General features: G+C 38.8%; 1 protein-coding gene across 1 annotated transcript in view; it reads right to left on the bottom strand.

The window, feature by feature from the left end:
* Positions 1 to 571: 571 nt before the first annotated feature.
* Positions 572 to 18,495, bottom strand: part of smurf1 (SMAD specific E3 ubiquitin protein ligase 1) — a 42,649-nt gene continuing 24,725 nt past the window's right edge. Inside the window, exons 4-18 of the mRNA XM_073857066.1 lie at positions 18,095 to 18,228; positions 17,893 to 17,962; positions 16,095 to 16,166; positions 15,537 to 15,772; positions 13,790 to 13,874; positions 10,256 to 10,402; positions 9,764 to 9,965; positions 8,459 to 8,562; positions 8,139 to 8,253; positions 7,786 to 7,964; positions 6,910 to 7,047; positions 6,488 to 6,608; positions 5,993 to 6,194; positions 2,832 to 2,907; positions 572 to 2,338 (exon numbers count right to left, since the gene is read on the bottom strand). Coding sequence (XP_073713167.1) covers positions 2,239 to 2,338; positions 2,832 to 2,907; positions 5,993 to 6,194; positions 6,488 to 6,608; positions 6,910 to 7,047; positions 7,786 to 7,964; positions 8,139 to 8,253; positions 8,459 to 8,562; positions 9,764 to 9,965; positions 10,256 to 10,402; positions 13,790 to 13,874; positions 15,537 to 15,772; positions 16,095 to 16,166; positions 17,893 to 17,962; positions 18,095 to 18,228 — 1,981 coding nt within the window. The 3' untranslated portion in view covers positions 572 to 2,238. The remainder of the gene's footprint in view (positions 2,339 to 2,831; positions 2,908 to 5,992; positions 6,195 to 6,487; positions 6,609 to 6,909; positions 7,048 to 7,785; positions 7,965 to 8,138; positions 8,254 to 8,458; positions 8,563 to 9,763; positions 9,966 to 10,255; positions 10,403 to 13,789; positions 13,875 to 15,536; positions 15,773 to 16,094; positions 16,167 to 17,892; positions 17,963 to 18,094; positions 18,229 to 18,495) is intronic.

Raw genomic sequence — 18,495 nt, 5'->3', positions numbered from 1 at the left:
ACTCCCAACACAGATGCCAGGAAGACATTACATCTAAAGTCACATTAGTCAATCCACCGGTTCCTTTAATGTAATTTTTGCAATGTAAATAGTGCATTATTTATGCTCATAAGGGCTTATTTACAGCTTATGAAAATGATATTGCTCAACAAAAAAAAGAAAAAAAAATCAAGGAGACATATTGCAATTTATTTTCTTTAATATAATCTTATTTACATTGAATTTTTTCAGAAATGTTTAGTACATAGTAAGTTACATTACTCTTGCATCGAATAAACAATGACACTCAGGACCTAATCATTGTACAATGTGATAATAACTGCTCACATTACTTGGAAAAAAGTTTTCTTTAGAGAAATATCAAATTAAGAGTAACTTCAAGCAAAGTCCATACTCATCTTCAAGCTCACTAGCCATTCCCACAAAAACACGACACTGAACGCGAATCACCTCTTTTATGCAAGTTTAAAAAAGTTTCACCACTCTAGGCATTCACAGAAAACTTCATTTTTGCACACGTTTTCCGAACGACGAAAGAGGAAAAAGACACATTTAAAGACGCAACGGAGAATGAATGTGAGGACTTTTATTGCATATATCACAAATATGAACATGACCACCGGGGCCCAGCCTACATCACTTGCTAACTCCATTCAGGTCCAGGGTCAGGTCTCCAAGACCCCAAGACTCCCTTAAGAATTAGCAGCAGGTTTAAATACTTTGATTCATACATAAAATAAAGGAGATTAGTGTACAGCTTTCACAAGAACTCAGCCTTCTTTGAAAACTAGGAAATAATGGTAATAGCAGCAATACTTAAAAAGACATTACATGGTAATAAATAATTGTTTAAAAAAAAAAAAAAGAGCGAAAAAATTAAAAAGTGGTTGAAGAAACACTACGAGGTTGGCTCAATCTTAACATTTTGAAAGAATAATCTGGTGTCATGCACATCGAGCACTGCGTTATGAAATCCGAGATGCTTTTTTGACAAAACACCAATACCTGGATAAACCCTTATGCACCTTCAGAGTCCAATTATGATATGAGAGGAGCATCAGCACTTGTCTATAAGGAAACAAATGCTACATCAAACTGTAAAATGAGAGGTGATTGTACATGTGCCAGCGAAAGTGCTAGATTATGTTACATGAAGCAGTGGTTTCAATGACAGACGTGTAAATAACAGTCTCACGTTAAAAAAAAAGGTAAAAAAGTTAATGCAATGTTATTATAAGAAAACAAAGTATGGTTAATGGGGTCCCATGAAAATTAAGGACAAAAGAGCTTCTTTATAACATTCACAATCTGTTCTTTGCATTCGTCCCATTGGTTCAAAAGATGAAAGCAGTCCGGTTTAGGTCTCGTCTGTCATGGTGGATGATACAATGAAACAGAATGTCGTTAAAGAAGGTAACAAATCTGCATATTAAAACCCTATTCGTTTAACATGAACATTAAAAACTAGTTCTCTCCGCTGAATAAAATGAAGCAAAGATGTGAAAATACTGGCTTACTCTGGAAACTGCAGAAAATATTTCAACATCTAGACTGCACATGATCTTTGTGCTTCACAGCTCCCGAAAATGTCTTGCCATTGAGCCGGCATGTTCTTGATCGTAGAAAAACGAATACAATACGCGTCAAGCAGTCGAGTACAAATTTCGGTGATGAGTACAGAAAATGGACACCGCTGATCTCCTATAGGACTGAAGAGGACAAAAACGAATGTTACAAAAATAAGCGGAGATGTTGCGTACATACCGAGGATGACAAAACACCACCCATCTCCATTTCCTTCAAGACACTTTTGCATTAGGTAAACTGGTTTATCACAGTTCTGTTTGTTTGCACCTAGACTAAATCTCGATTTCCTTTAGACCGTAGGCTCAGTGAAGCTCCGTGAAGCAGAACGAGCTTAGTTGTATTACAGTCGGACTCTAACTACCAACCCACCGCTTCAGTGACAAAGACGACACAAAGTAGGAACGAAAAAAGTTGATCAGATTTCTCTGTAACTTATTACGGTAATGCAAAAACAATTCCCGAGCGCGCTGTGAGGAATCTTTAAGTCTTTGAGAGCTCCTGCTCCCCTCCGTTGCAGTCCAGGGTTTCAGACTGGCTGGTGATGCAAAAGTCTGTCTGTCCTGGAAAAGAGGGAGGGGGTGAGAAGGACGGCTGGGGCTATTTGGTGGGTTTGCTGCCGTTGCTGGCTGGCCGGACAGGACGCTCGCTCGCTCACTCCACTGCGAAGCCACATGTTTCCTCCACGGCGGTCAGGAGCTTCTCATAGAGCTTCTCATATGACTCGTAAGGCGGGATGTCAATCCGGTTGAAGCTGGAGAGATAGGAAAGCCAAAAGTTTCCTTGCAGGGCCTTGTCAATCTTTAAAGACATTTCGGGGCGGTTTCCTGGACAGGGATTAGACTAGTCCTAGACAACTTGCACTGACATATATCTTACAATACATCAGTACTCTTTGTTTCGCTATAAAATGCACACAAGTAATGTTTTTAGTAAGGCATGTTTGTTAAAACTAGTTATACTTCCTAATTAAGGCCTTGTCCTGGTTTAAGCTAATCCCTGTCCGGGAAACCGCCCCATTATGACTGAGGTGCTGTAAGTGACTATTTTTTTTTAAACAGCTCTTCTGTCATTACAGCCATATCTGTCTTCTACTTGTCTGGGTTTGCTGACATAGGATTGGTTAAGATGTCTTTAGTGATCATGGGTGTTGTGGGAAATATAAAACAAATCTATTACAGAACATTTATACACAAAAAAAACTTAAATATGATGAGTACTCTCAACTCTTCAATGCTGAATCTTACCACGTGTGGGCTTTGGGCAGGTTATCAGTGTTGGCATCGATTAAATGAATAGTGAAGAGTCTTGGTCCGGCAGAACCTGTAGAACCTTACAAAGATACATTCTAGTTATTACTGTTCCCAAAATCATCACACTCGAACAAAAGTGAGCCTACACTGAAAAAAATGATTCATTGGATTTAATCAATTTTTTAAGGTAAGTGGTTGCAATCAATTTTTTAAGCTACATTTAAACAAAAAAGATTAGTAATGTAAAATAAAATATAAAACTTTTGTTTAAATGTAGCTTTAATACATTGATTGCAACCACTTACCTTAAAAAATTGATTAAATTCAATGAATCATTTTTTTCAGTGTAGATGATTTTAAATAAACAACTAGCTTCAGAGACTAAAGTGAAAGTTATCATTTAATAGCTAATGAAGGGTAATTGAAGATTATAAAGATGAATGCTTTATTCTGATTGGCTGAGAAACGTTCCACGGGTATGCACCATTATCTGACAAACACACACCTGACCTTTCAAATGTCTGAATTCGTCAATTAAGAGAAAATGCTTCCCTGCCAATAAAAATCCATATTTCCACTATTATCCAGCAGGTGGCGCTCTTATTCAGCTTATAAAACCCGGAAGTATTCCCTTAGAGCAGTGTTCTTTATTGCGCGGCTCGGCAAGTTTTAAAGGATTAGTCAATTTTCTTTAAAAAAAGATGATTTACTCCCCACCATGTCATCCAAAATGTTGATGTCTTTCTTTGTTCAGTCGAGAAGAAATTATGTTTTTGGAGGAAAACATTCCAGGAGTTTTCTCATTTTATTGGACTTTGATGGACCCCAACACTTAACAGTTTTAATGCAGTTTGAAATTGTAGTTTCAAAGGACTCTAAATGATCCCAAACGAGGCATAAGGGTTTTATCTAGTGAAACGATTGTCATTTTTGGCAAGAAAAATAAAAAATATGCACTTTTAAACCACAACCTCTCGTCTATCTCCGGTCCTGTGACGCACCAGCGCAACCTCACGTAATTGCGTAATGACGCCGAAAGGTCACGTGTTACATATATGAAACGCACATTTGCGGACAATTTTAAGCAATAAACTGACACAAAGACATCAATTAGTATCATTCCACATACAACAATGTTGGAATGGTCCTCTTTCTCCACACTTGTAAACACTGGGGCGTAGTTTCGATACGTCATCCGTGACCTCTTGACGCGATGACGTATTACGTGAGGTTACACGACCAAAGACGAGATGTTGTGGTTTAAAAGTGCATATTTTTGTTTTTCCTGCAAAAAATGACAATGGTTTCACTAGATAAGACCCTTATGCCTCGTTTGAGATCGTTTAGAGCATTGAAACTGCTATTTTAAACTGCATTAAAACTGTTAAGTGTTGGGCTCTATTAAAGTCCATTAAAATGGAAAAAAATCCTGGAATGTTTTCCTCAAAAAACGATTTCTTCTCGAACAAAGAAAGACATCAACATCCCGGACGACATGGTGGTGAGCAAACCATCTGGATCCCTTTAAGAATATTGACCAATCCTTCAAATTGTGCCTCGCATGGGAGTTAATAATATGATGATATGATCATGCAGGCATATGCTTTTTCCGTCTTTTCTGCTTTGGACGCTAACTTTGTTAGAAAACCATACCTATTATATCAAGCACACGTCGTTAAGCGTGTTCAATCACATGCATTGTTGCACAGAGCGATTGTCATATGACATCAAAGTACCGTGAGATCAGACTGCTTTGCTATGCTTTCGAATTGCTCTCGTGGCACAGTAATGTCACTCGCCAATCGATCTGTGCAGCACCGCATAAAATTAAGAGAAAGGTGGCCCCCTAGTGGTTTGGGGGGCACTGCATACGCACATTATAAGATAATTATATTAATATAAAAATTAATATTAAAATCCTGTTTTTGTCATTAAAGGAAACCATCTTGTCTCAGTTACAAATTTGACTGGTAAATGATAAAGAATGATTTGCCCTTGTATTTATTGCATTGCAACAGATTGACAGATTGATAAGACATGCTATTGATGACTGGATGTAACAATTATCTCAGCTTTTTGCACAAAATTTTGGGAATTTTTTAAGGAACCTATCCATATTTGAGAGGTGATAAAAGGGAACTGATGAAGGTAGGATGAAACAGTTTTTTTTCTTTGAAAGGAGAGGTTCTGTTCTTTCATTTGATATAACGTTTATATTTAAAGAAAAACATTTTCTGAAAGGCATTAAACTTTTGAGAAAATCTTAAAAAAAATACGCTGGCATGGAAAGAGTTAAAATAACCCTTAGAGCAGTGGTTCTCAAACTTTTTCTGCATGCGGCCCCCCCTTGTGTACAGTGCATTCCTTCGCGGCCCCCCAAAGAAATGTATGACAAAAACGTATCTAAAATATAACATTTTAATTAAACAAAACATATTAAGTTATACAAAGTAGTGCTGTTGGTTAGTAGCCTTATTTTTTTAGGTTTAATTATACAGAATTCATGATAAATGAATGTATTTTATAAAATGTCATAAAACTGGGGCCCCCCTAGCACCATCTCGCGGCCCCCAGTTTGAGAACCACTGCCTTAGAGCAATGTCTGTGAAAACCGTGTTACAAGCAGAATAATTGACTTTGGTACTTTGAATTATTTGATAATATTGTATTATAATATATTATGAAAGGAATAATTGACGACAGGTCATTAAATTATAATAAATTAATACACACACAAGGTGGTAATGCCGTTACACCGTGGGTGTGCATTATTTTTAAATAATTCAAAGGACCAGAGTCAATTATTCCTCTTATACCATGGTTACCACAAACATTGCTCTGGTGCCTATTTTTAAGACATTTGACAAGTTAGGTGTGCGGCTACCAGAAACCAATGCATACCCACGGAACCTTTCTCATCCAATCAGAATACAGCATTCAACAGACCCGTGGTATAATTGATAATAATGCACACCCGCACGTTGTAAATTATTCCTTAGGCATATAAGGAATAAGTAACACACAATAAGATCAAATTGATAAGTTCAATGAAGTCTAAGTTGAAAAAAAAAACACAACACAAAATGGTGTCATACTAGGAAGTATAAAATTTTAACAAAAGTTGTGTACTGAGACGAGGCTTATCTATTAGGCACCTTGCAGCGCTTTGAATCCTTGTAGCGGGACACGTGTGGATCCGGTGACGAACTGCAGCAGTCTGCCTCTTCTCTCCTCATCAAAAGATTCAACTGCCTGCCAGAACCACTTCACAATGTTACTGTCGGCCACACAGTGTTTCAGCCGCGTGTTGGCCTTCCAGTCGTTCAGATCGATCTTCCCCAAACCACCGATGATGAGCTAATGCAGACAACAGTTTCAGATTCTATGAGACTTTTACTGATATAACAGTCAAGAGAGGTCAAGAAATGATGGGGCTGGGAATGCATTGAATAATGTGTATTTATGATGACTTTCCTGGCAATATAACATAAAAACAACTTTTAAAACACACTTTTTATGTGTTGGTTCCATAAAGGAATTGTTCAATTACTCAAATGTTATTAAAAAAACAATTATTTCGCTATCTAACCCGGCCCTCATTACTACAATGACTGAATATGTCAGGCATAACTGGTGTCTGTCTGTGGTACCTCAAGTTCCTTGTTGTCAAAAGGCTTGAGCAGATGCTGTGGGATGAGTTCGTTGAAGCCCTTCTGCAGGGCGAGGAACTGTGCCTCGATACCTCGCATGAACCTCCAGTTGACATACAGCCTGAGAGAGATGCAATAAATCATGAGAGAAGTGTAATGGTATTGGGAGAATACTAACAGTCCACTGGGCTGCACTAACAACCACTCCATTAACAGCCTTTGATTCATTCATTGGGCAAAGATTCCCATAACAGCCGACTTTCTACTAACATCCTTGATGGCTTATACATGCAGAGTTCAATCTATCAAATTGACAGTGGGGAAAAACTGAAGTTCCCCGTCTGGTTCCTCTAGCCAGAGTGACTGCTGCCCTCTGGTGGCAAACATCTTCTGATAAAAGTGTTTTGTTAGTCGACTCTTACCTTACATATTCTTTCTTGTTCTCCTCTGTGACTGAGATATTCTTGCCGTTTGGTTTAAGCTCATGCTGGAGGAACTTGCCGAAAGCATTGTGTTCTACACAGAACGTGTGGTCTAGGACGGATGTGATGTCATTCTCCCTGCAAAACACACATTTATATCTATTTAACCATCTGCTGATAAATAGAAGATTGTCTTTGCTGGTCCTAACGGTCTGAATCCGCAAAAACAGGGTTTCCACACCTTAGTTAACTTCAAATTAAGAACCTTTCAAGGACTTTTCAGGTCCAATACCCTCAAATTCAAGGACTAAATGTGGGGACACATATCAAGTGAGAGCAAGGTTACATCATTTTAAGATATATTGTTACAGTTCCTTTTGAGGGAACTCGCGCTGCATCACTGCGGTGACACTTTGGGGACACCTCCAGTGTTAAGTACATCTGAATGTGTATATCAAATTCAGCCAATGATAAGACTTCACGACATAGACAGGGTGACTGGGAGCCAGGAAGTATATCACTATCTGAAATATTGCCAAAGACGGTGTTACAAGGACGCAGTAAGTATGGCAAGGGAGAGGCAGCGTCTCCTTCCCTTCTCAGGAAACAACAGTTGTTGTAACCCAAGACGTTTTCATGTGTCAAACACAACTATGCAAAAAAGCATTTTGGTATGAATCAACATTCACAGATTCAAATTCACACATTTTCAAGGATTTCAAGGACCCGTGGAAACAACAGTATACAATGTTAATGTAGCCTGAAGAAAATTAGCCTTGTTTTAAGGATCATTAAGATTACGTCACAAGTAAAAAATAGTTTTAGTGAAATCTACATGCGTTTATTTGTTACAATTGCAGAATGGGATGTACTCACAGAATCCACACAAGGCTCTTGTGCAGCTCTGGATCCACAGTTTCAAGGTCGCAAAGCTGGATGGGCTTCCCGAGAAGTTGTTTGTAGAAGGGCAATGTGAAGCCTCCGTTGATATAGTGCCCGTGGAAAACAGCCAGACCCATAATTCGCCCGACAAAGTGGAAGTAAGACAAATGATCCTGACAAAACAGCAGAGGGCACGAGAGGAAATTTAACGACACGAAACCTTTAGCCGACCTTTAACGGTACACATGATGACCATATGTTACACCCCCTCTTGCTTAATTTCCTCATACTGTACTGATTTACAGAGTGAGGTTTTGTTGAGGCGAGAAGTCTCTGGCATTACTTACAGGATTAATGGATGAGTCTGGGTTGATCTGTAGTGTGTAGATGTTATCAGTAGAGTACTGAAACAGGCCGTAGTATGGATTCAACATCTCGTGGCAGAGGAGATAAAGCCACTCCCTGGAATTAAACAGGAATTCAGACAGAGGAGATATCACTTCGGAACCATGCCGACTAGAGTTCAAACTAAACATTGTGCTGCAAGACTGTTAACATGATAAGCCAATTTTTAATGAATGTAGATTTAGTAAAACTGGTTTTGTGACAAAGTCATGTTTGGTCTGTGAAAAAAGATGGCGGCACTATGAATGAAACCGGTTCATACCTGGCAACTCCACCATAATCCAGCCCCTCCTCTCCTCGAAACTTCACCATCAGACGTTTCTTCAGATCTTTGGGTCTCATCTTCATGATTTGTCTATAAGACTCCTGCAGAAAATACAGAAAGCCATGCACTTAGAGAAGTGACATCATTACAGTTTCATGTATTTGTTGTTTTATATGTGGAGTTAAAAACATAAAATCGCTTTTCTAAAAAGGCTGCATAACCAACAACATATTTTTGGATATAGATAAACATTAACGAACAGCCTGTGGGGCCTACGTAACATACGTTTGGGAAAAAAGCGAATCTTTTCAGGAGGCGGAGCCATTGGAATAATCTGCATTGATGGATACACAATAAAACCAGGAATGCACATTAAAATAGTAAACAATTTATTACGACGATCACGCTGATGTTAATGAAAAAATCTAAATTGTACTGCGACAGAAAATGTAGTATTACTAAAAATAATTATATTGCACTGCCCAGAGTTCCCACACCTTAGTTAACTTCATATTCAAGGACCTTTCAAGGACTTTTCAGGTCCAATACTCTCAAATTCAAGGACTAAATGTAAGGACACATTTCGAGTGAGAGCAAGGTTACAGCGTGTTACCATTTAAGATACATTGTTACAGTTCCCTTTCGAGGGAACTCACGCTGCGTCACTGCAGTGACACTTTGGGGACGCCTCCAGGTGTAAGTGTGTCTGAATGTGTATATCAAATTCAACCAATGGTGAGGCTTAACGACAAAGACAGGGTGATGCAGGAGCCAGGAAGTATATCGCTATCTGAAATATTGCCAAAACGGTGTAACAGAGATGCAGAAAGTATGGCAAGGGAGACGCAGCGTCTCGTTCCCTTCTCAGGTGACAACAGTTACATACGTAACCCGAGACGTTTTCATGTGTCAAACACAACTATGCAAAAAAGCATTTTGGTATGAATCAACATTCGCAATTTCGCATACAGAAGATATAAAGTAAACATTTAAAGTGAACAGTTTAGCACGTGTGCTTAATGTTTTTTTTTCAGAAAACTTCTTGCATAAAATAGATTCAAGCACTTTCAATGACTTGTATCTACGTATGTATATTTTCAAAAACTTCCCAGGGCCTTGAATTTTCCCCCCACAAACTTTCAAGGATTTCAAGGACCCTTGGGAACCCTGACTGAAAAAAAAAAAAAAAAAAAAAAGGAAGCATCACTAAAAATTTTATTTCCAATATCTCCTCTGTGCTGTGAGAACGAAATAATGAATACAGTACAAATGGTTATTATTCAGCTATAAGGCGGCAAGTACCTCAAAGATCTCCTCGCGGGACACTTCTATGCGGCAGTGTCCGGCCTGCGGTTGCTGCAGGGAGAGCTCATGGCGAAGAACTTTGAGCTTCTGGACCAGATCTCTCTCGTAGCGCACCGGTAACTCGCCATCACCCTCCTCCATACCAACCTCCATCTGTACCGGTAGAGCTTGGCTTGACTCCTTCACCTGAGTGTGCTGGCTGCTCAACATAACATAAATGTCACGTTTGTAACCATGATATATCTGCACAATTACATATACATCATGCACCAATTGGGTTATGCTCCCACTGGGGATGATTAAGAATTAAATTAATGTTGAGGATTAAATTATTAAATTTGAGCAAACAATTATCATTACTAGGAACTTTAATTACAGAAGTATGATTTGTTCATGGTGGTGAATAATTAAGATGATCTAATGAAAGATAATTCAAGTAAGGGTGAGTAATCAGGTGTTATAAACGGAGCTGCTGTTGCTGCGTTTTACCTCATGATGTGATGCAATCTTGGGTCGGTGAATTGCGTGGTTCTATTATTGTGGTCGACAAAATATATTCTTCCTGAAACAGTGCTCCTTATTTCCCAGCCAGGCGGCAGAGGGCCCAGCTCCTCGCAGCTCACGCTGTTTAAATCCCTGAAGAAGCAAGCGCACCCATCACCACTGTGCTCAACACCACCACACACAGATAAAGGTGACCCCAAATCTCTGCCCGTTTACCCACTGCCAGTGTAAAGAACTACACTTTTCTTAAGATCTAAACATTAAGGTGATGAGCATGAATTTTATAATACCTTTTATTATTCAATTCATGAGCCGTTAATCGCCACCTCCATCAAAAATTAGATGTTAACTGAATGCTCTTAGCACGTATTATAGTTATCAAATACTTTCATTTCAAATCCACTTTATCCTGGCCTCAGGCCTTTCAAAAATACTGGTTTGTTGGCAAAATACGTTAAACACCACAACGATTTTTTTAGAAGTGGAGGTTTTTGCCCAAAAAGCTTGCATGCACTTAAGAGGGTTTTGCAGCGAAAGACAAATTTGTTAAAACATGCATTGTGTAACATTAGGAGGATCTCTTGAAAGAAATGAAGAGTTTCGTTGCAAAACGAGATAACCACCGTTTTTTTTAATTGTTCAGAAATCTCGTTTTTTGGTTGTGCATTCCAATTAATTTCAATTCAACTGCAGTTGGTTTGTTTTGATTTAAACCTTCATAACTTAAAAAATACAGCTAAGTAGCACCATAATACAAAACAATAACATGATAACATAATAATAAACATGTTTTGACAAAAATGTAAAAAAATGGATTTATCTCGTTTTTAGGGGTGTAACAATTCATCGTGCAAATGCGCGTTTTCTCAATGAATTAATTTGAATGAATTACGGTGAAATCCCGGCACATCCGAACGCCAGAGGGCGCTCCCGTGCAGAAACTCCCTTTGTGCCACACAAGAAGTAGCATTACAAACGCTATTCCAGGAAATGTCTGCACATGAATATTTATACGCTGTTCTTCAAATTTTTTCAGTTTTTTTCATTATAATAAATAATATTTTGATTGATTTTTTTTAACGTGTGTTGCTTTTTTAAATGCACGTTATAAACGACTCCGACTCATAATGATTTTAGATTGATAAGGACTTCCTACTGACCAAATGCCGTAATACAGGCACAAGCTGTGCATAAAACAAAGAATCGCAGCCTTGCGATTCAGAATCGATTTCAGACAGGCATTTTTAATGAGGACCGCGATTGAATCGTGATTGAATCGTTACATCCCTACTCGTTTTGCAACGAAACTCTTCAAATGCAATATAATATAATATAATATAATTATATTATCAGGGGTGTATAAAGACCTTACAGGTTTTAAATGAGCTGTTTTTATCTACATACACCACAGGTCCCCTTACATGGAAGCCGGCATCATGTTTTTACAGTAGCCCTAAACGAACAAACTGTTCAACACACCACGTTTCGCCCCTATGCTGTCTCAGGTGATGACATGTTTGTCCTGTGGCGGCTATCATATGCGTTTTAAAGGGACACTCCACTTTTTTTAACAATATATGCTCATTTTCCAGCTCCCCCAGAGCCAAACACCTGACCCCTACCGTTTTGGAATCCATTAAGCTGATCTCCGGGTCCGGCGGTAGCACTTTTAGCATAGCTTAGCACAATCCATTGAATCTGATTAGACCATTAGCATTGCGCAAAAAAAATAAAACCAAAGAGTGTCGATATTTTTCCAATTTAAAACTTGACTCTTCTGTAGTTACATCGTGTACTAAGACCGACGGAAAATTTTAAGTTGCGATTTTCTAGGCAGATATGGCTAGGAACTATACTCTTATTCAATATTACGCATTGTCCAAAAATAGTCTCTTGCTATTGAAAGTAACCAAGGGGACTATTTTCGAGCACTGCGTAATATTAAGTTTTAAATAGGAAAAACATCGAAACAATTTTTTTTTAGCGCAATGCCAATGGTCCAATCAGACTCAATGGATTGTGCTAAGCTATGCTAAAAGTGATACTGCCAGACCTGGAGATCTGCTGAATGGATTCCAAAACGCAAGAAACAAACGTTCAACTCTAGGGGAGCTGGAAAATGAGCATTTTTTTTTTAAAGTGTCCCTTTAAAATTGAGGGCTGAGCTGTTGGTTGCAATTTGCAATCTCACCATTAGATGCCGCTAAAACTTTCACAAGTCATTTTATTGGTATTTAAAAGTGGTTTAAGTAAAACTTGTGAAAATAAGACATTTCACTTACTGACTAATAACCTTTTCATTACAATTAAAGTGAAATTACTGAACCTAAACATAAGAGATATAAAATGCCAGGTATTTAGTGGGTTTTGCATCAGAACTCTTCAGTGTACTCCTGTACAGCTCAGTGGTAAAGAATTGCGTTAGCAGCGCAAAAGGTCCAAACCCAAGGAACACATACTTATTATTTACTTTTTAAATATATATCTGTAATGCACTGCAAGTCACTTAGGATTATATTGCCGTCAATTGCGTAAATGCAACAATTATCACTTTTCCCACACTTTGAAATCACCATCTTAAAGGAATAGTCTACTCATTTTCAACATCAAACGATGTTATCACCCCAACCAAGAACCGCTGACACATCCCTCCACCATCTGTGCGCGCGCACACAAGCGCCGGAGCACGCCGCGACACCTCGACAGCACCCAGCCCAGCCCCATTCATTCAATGGCACCAATCAGTAACTCGGCGCGAGAAGGAGAAAGACTTTTCAGACGAGTCGAAGTACTCCCAAAAGTGCTATTACGCCATAAAATATAGTTCCTCTTTTAAATCCGCTTAGAAAAGCGCTACGTTTTATTTTGTACCACCAAACTTGCTCGTATAACTACTCGTCTTAAATAGGAAAAACGTTGATGTGTTTGGTCACTTCTAACTTTATCTCTAAATGGTACCATTGAATGAATGGGGCTAAGCTAAATGCTATCGAAGCGTCGCAGCGCGCTCCAGCGCTTACGTGCACGCACACAGATGATAGAGGGATGCATCAACAATTCCCAGCCAAGGCAACAACATACTTCAATATTGAAAATGAGTAGACCATTCCCTTAAGATGGTGACTCCAAACTTTCCAAGTTTCTAATGTATTTGTTGGAAAAACTAAAACTTCACTTGAGTTTGTCTGAGGCCAATCTGATCATTTGAAGTTTTAGAGCTTGCCTGCCACCTCACATAAACCACCAACACCAACATTTTCCTGTGAAAGGTGTTAATACCTTACCATGTCTCTCCTTACTAACAAGCTTTAAAGTCATTGTGTTGATGACAAGCACGTTATTAATCTTTAAATGTCAACAGCCACCACTTTTGAGTGAGAATGTTGATTAAGTTAGCTGCTTGTGAAAATTAAAAAAGGCTGTGATTAGGATAAGATCACGATAGCGGAAAGGAGGCAATCAGCAAATCACACCACGCCGATCATAACTGCAGCGATGGAGGGTGGTGATTAAACCTACCGTGGTATTCTGGGATCGTGCCAGGTGCTCACGCCGGTCTGTGTGTGCAAGAAATAGACTTGGCCCTGCACGGTGGTCCTTTGTTCTGTATTTGACAGAAAAAGAGAGGCAAGTCAATAAATGTACCATAGGTAACCCATTTAAAAACCAGTGCTGTCACACAAGAGCTTCCGAGTTCTCAGGCTACACGTCTGGCTTGAGATTTAATCACACTGGCACCGGCCACTGGTCACAACAGAGACTTTTACAGCACCGCTGAGGTTGCAATCCAATGAGAGGCTTTGCAACAGCCAACCCACCTGTACAATACAGACTGCAGCAGCCACACAGATCGGCTAAAGAGTAAATAGACTTCTTTCAGAGCTCAGACTTTCCAGTTCATTGCACTTCAGTAGCCTCCAGCCTGAGCTTTAAGGTGTATAAGCCTCAATGGAAGAGCTCCAGAAGAATTATGACTAAGAAATCGCATGTGAAGACTAAGGATGTGCAAACCGATACGTTTTTAAAATGGATTAGTCAATGGGTTGTGGGTATGACTATATGGCCTTAAGGACCATTAGCCTATAATTAGGCTGGTTTGGGGTCATGCCCACAACACTGATGAGGTGTCGTGTTTCTAAGTGATATGGATGCTAAGCAAGGCCTTTCAATGAGATAACCAAATTATTAAATAAAAGGTTAATTATCTATTACCTATGATTGCATAAGACTATACCACTCAACCCATAAACGTGACAGATTACATATAAATGATACGAAAATCGCCGTACACCAGGGAATTTCAAGTCGGCAATTGTGTTGGAATTCATTAAAGGAGGTGAATGGGTTACAGAAACACTCCTCTGATGACTATAACAAAGAGAAATTTAAAGATGATTTTACAGACACACATTCACTGAGAAGATCCCTTCTGAAAGGTTGCACCTCTAACAGGGTTCCCACACCTTAGCTAACTTCAAATTCAGGGAGTTTTCAAGGACTTTCCAGGTCCAATACCCTCAAATTCAAGGACTAAATGTGGGGACACATTTCAAGTGAGAGCAAGGTTACATCGTGTTACCTTTTTTAAGATACATTGTTACAGTTCCCTTTTGAGGGAACTTGCGCTGCGTCACTGCGGTGACACTTTGGGGACGCCTCCAGTGTGTCTGAATGCGTATATCAAATTCAACCAATGGTGAGGCTTAATGACAAAGACAGGGTGATGCCAGAGTCAGGAAGTTTATCGCTATCTGAAATATTGACAAATACGGCATTACAGGAAGGCAAGAAGTATGGCAAGGGAGACGCAGCGTCGCGTTCCCTTCTCAGGTGACAACAGTTACATACGTAACCCGAGACGTTTTCTTGTGTCAAACACAACTATGCCAAAAAACATTTTGGTACGAATCAACATTCGCATACAGAAGATATAAGCATTTAAAATAAACAGTTTACCACGCGTGATTTAAAAGGCTAGAAATTTTATAATATTATCCTACACTACACAGGGAATAATATGGATTTTATCCAGAAAACTTCTTGCATAAAATAGATTCAAGCACTTTCAATGACCTGTATCTATGCATGTATATTTTCAAAAACTTCCCAGGGCCTTGAATTCTTCCCTTCCATAATCACAAACCTTCAAGCATTTCAAGAACTTGTGGGAACCCTGCTCTAAATTCATCCAATTTAAAGCCCCATACTATTTCTTCTGTATTTATTGACGGATAACTGTTCAGGAATCCTGAACGTGCACACGCACCGTAGCCCTCAGGAAGGTCGGGGGACTGGTGCCCATGTGGTCGATTCTGGGGTGTGTGCGCATGCCCTCGTGAATCCTGGCTTCTGATCCGTTGTGCTTGGAGTCTTTCCTGATTGGGTGACTCGAGTGCTCGGCAGTTTCCCCCACCAGCGGCTCCTGTGGGATCCGTGTAGGGCATGGGCTCCTCCATGAAACAGCTGAGAGGCCGTCCGGGGCCCGAATCCTCAAAGACGGGCCTGAAACACGCATGCGTACAGGTGTGAAAAACAGGTGTATCTACAGACTATATAAAATTTATTTTGAACCTCCTTTACTTTCTTGATAAAAGCAATTTGTCTGCACATGATCAGTGCAGGTTATTATATTGTCAATCCAAAATTCAGCTCTATACATTTTTTTGTTAATTGTGTTACAAATGCAGTTTCATAATATACAGACTAAGCCAAATCTACAGTCTTTAGTTTCTGCTCTGCTTAACAATACTGACTCAGAAACAAGGTAGGCAGTCAGTAGTAGTGCTAAAATAAACAGGAATTCTCAGAACAGATGTTGACTCACCCTTCATTCTCAACCAGTCCTCTACAGTCAACCACAGGCCCTCCACTACCAATTCTGTCTCTGGTCTGCAGACTCACAACAATGATGAATATGGATTAAAAACAAAAATCGTCAGATTGAAGTTTTATGCTATTAAAAAAAAATTCACATAGCAATAAGCACTTATTATATACAGGGCTCGCAAAATCGCTAGCCTGACATCCCGGGGCTATTGTGAATTCCTGTCGGGCTACCAAAATGTATCTCCACCCTGCCTGTCGGGCTATCTCAGGGAGGAAAATATATTTTAGAGTTTTTGCAATTAAGTTCTCTCGTGTCTGTACTGTACACAAAGCAATTTTGGCATGTGTTCTTGTAAAAAACAATTATGAATGTCTTGAAGTAAAAATAATCAATTGAGAAAGAAATCTGATTGTGACATTAGTCTCAATGTGGCTCCATGCAAAACTTGCTCTTAAAGCGACAGTAGCCCCTATTTTTCTGATCGGAAAAATTATGCAAAACTGAAAAAACATTATATGATCCAAACTGTGGGTCTTGTGATCCATTGAATCACTATTAAATGGTGATTAGATCCAGTGTGGAGATGGGCAGGAACAGTTGGCTTGCATGGATATCCTGTTTCATTTAGTCTGGCTACTAATATTCATTTCGGGCAACCAAAATTAAAGAGTCCCTGACCGAAGGGCTACTGGGGATTTTTAAATTTTGCAAGCGCTGATATAGCAGTAAGTACCTTATTACAGGGCTGTCAAAAGGTGAATCGCTATTAAATCACATACAAAATAAAAGTTTGTGTTTCCATAATATATACACATACATGTATACATTTAATTTTTTTTTATTTATGATGTATATATTTTTATATAATATAAAATATATTAAAATCTATCCATCCATCCATCATCCATCCACACACACACGCACGCACAAACACACACCTAAATGTTTCTAAAATGCATACATGCATGTGTGTATTTATGTATAAAAAATAATTACATACAAAAAAATTACACACAGTAAACACACATATATTATGCAAAAACATTTAATTTTGGATGCGATTAATCACATTTAGGGGCACATTTCCCAGACAAGAATTAGACTAGTCCTAGACTAAAATAAACTGTCCAAACTTAAAACAACTTGCACTGACATATCTTAAAATACATCAGTACCCTTTGTTTTGCCTTAAAGGGACAATAAGTAGGATTTACCCCCATCTAGTGGTGAAATTGTATTTTGCATTCAAACGAACAGTGCTCTTTAGCGCCTCTTTTCCAAATGCGTACGGTAGCTTTATGTAATCACTGATCTCCTTATCCGTTTCAGCTAGTTCACTTGTTCTGAATGAAAACGCATTGTGGAAACGCGTTGGTAGGCTAGTGCTTTTTGTCCCTCTCTGCTATTTTAGTTTATCAATACGGCGAAACGACATGGAAGCCTCCTTGGACTTACCCGTTCAATGTAAGTAAAGAGAAAAAATTCTAAGCTTACAAAGAAAATAAGCAAACAAAGCAAAAAGGTCATTTGACACCAACGAGGACATATTTATGAATAAAGACATTAATTTTGATTGATTACACACTTAAAACCCTACTTACTGTCCCTTTAAAATGCACACAGGTAATGTTTTTAGTAAGGCATGTTTGTTAAAACTAGTTATATATCCTAATTAAACTAAGGCCTAGTCCTGGCTTAAACTAATCCCTGTCCGGGAAACCACCCTTTAATGTTTTGACAGCCCTACCTTACTAAAACAATTATTTAATTTTAAATATGTCGCATTGTTCAGTACATACCAACGATTTGTCCGCGAACCGTATCACTGTCAGATGCATTTAACTTGCATAAGTCTAAACGTTGGTCTGAAAGAGAGACAGACAGTATTAGTGTGATCTATCAAATGATCAAATCTTTATAGAGCACAAAAACAGTATATCAATCATTGTAATACAAAACAATGAAGATTAGAGACAGCTATAAAATTTCACACTCACAGCCTGTGTCTTTAAGTCTGCTGATGGCATTGGAGAGGAGCCGCACACAGCCTAAGAATCCCGCCCCTTGTTTCTTATGGATCTTCTTATGGTTCCATACGCTAATGGTGATGGAATCTGTTTTCCCAATATACCTGCAGATCAAAACAAACAAACATCAAGACACACCCTACAGAGAAAAAACTCTTTAACCTTTTCCTTTCTGTGAAATAACTTACTAGCTAATATTGCTCCTCATTTAAAAATTAACCAAATAACCGAAACTGCCCAACGTAAATATTACTGAAAACTTGGTGTGACGTTTCAGTTTTATTACAGCTGAATTAGCATGTCGGTCCAGTGATCACAGTTTTGGTAAAGGCTTTGTACTTTACTGTAAGTACACACTGATAAGGAAGTTT

Source organism: Misgurnus anguillicaudatus, chromosome 19 (genome assembly GCF_027580225.2).
Source record: "Misgurnus anguillicaudatus chromosome 19, ASM2758022v2, whole genome shotgun sequence".
NCBI lineage: Eukaryota > Metazoa > Chordata > Actinopteri > Cypriniformes > Cobitidae > Misgurnus > Misgurnus anguillicaudatus.
The sequence above is the reverse complement of the archived record's forward strand: the minus strand, read 5'-3'. Positions and strand labels throughout refer to the sequence as shown.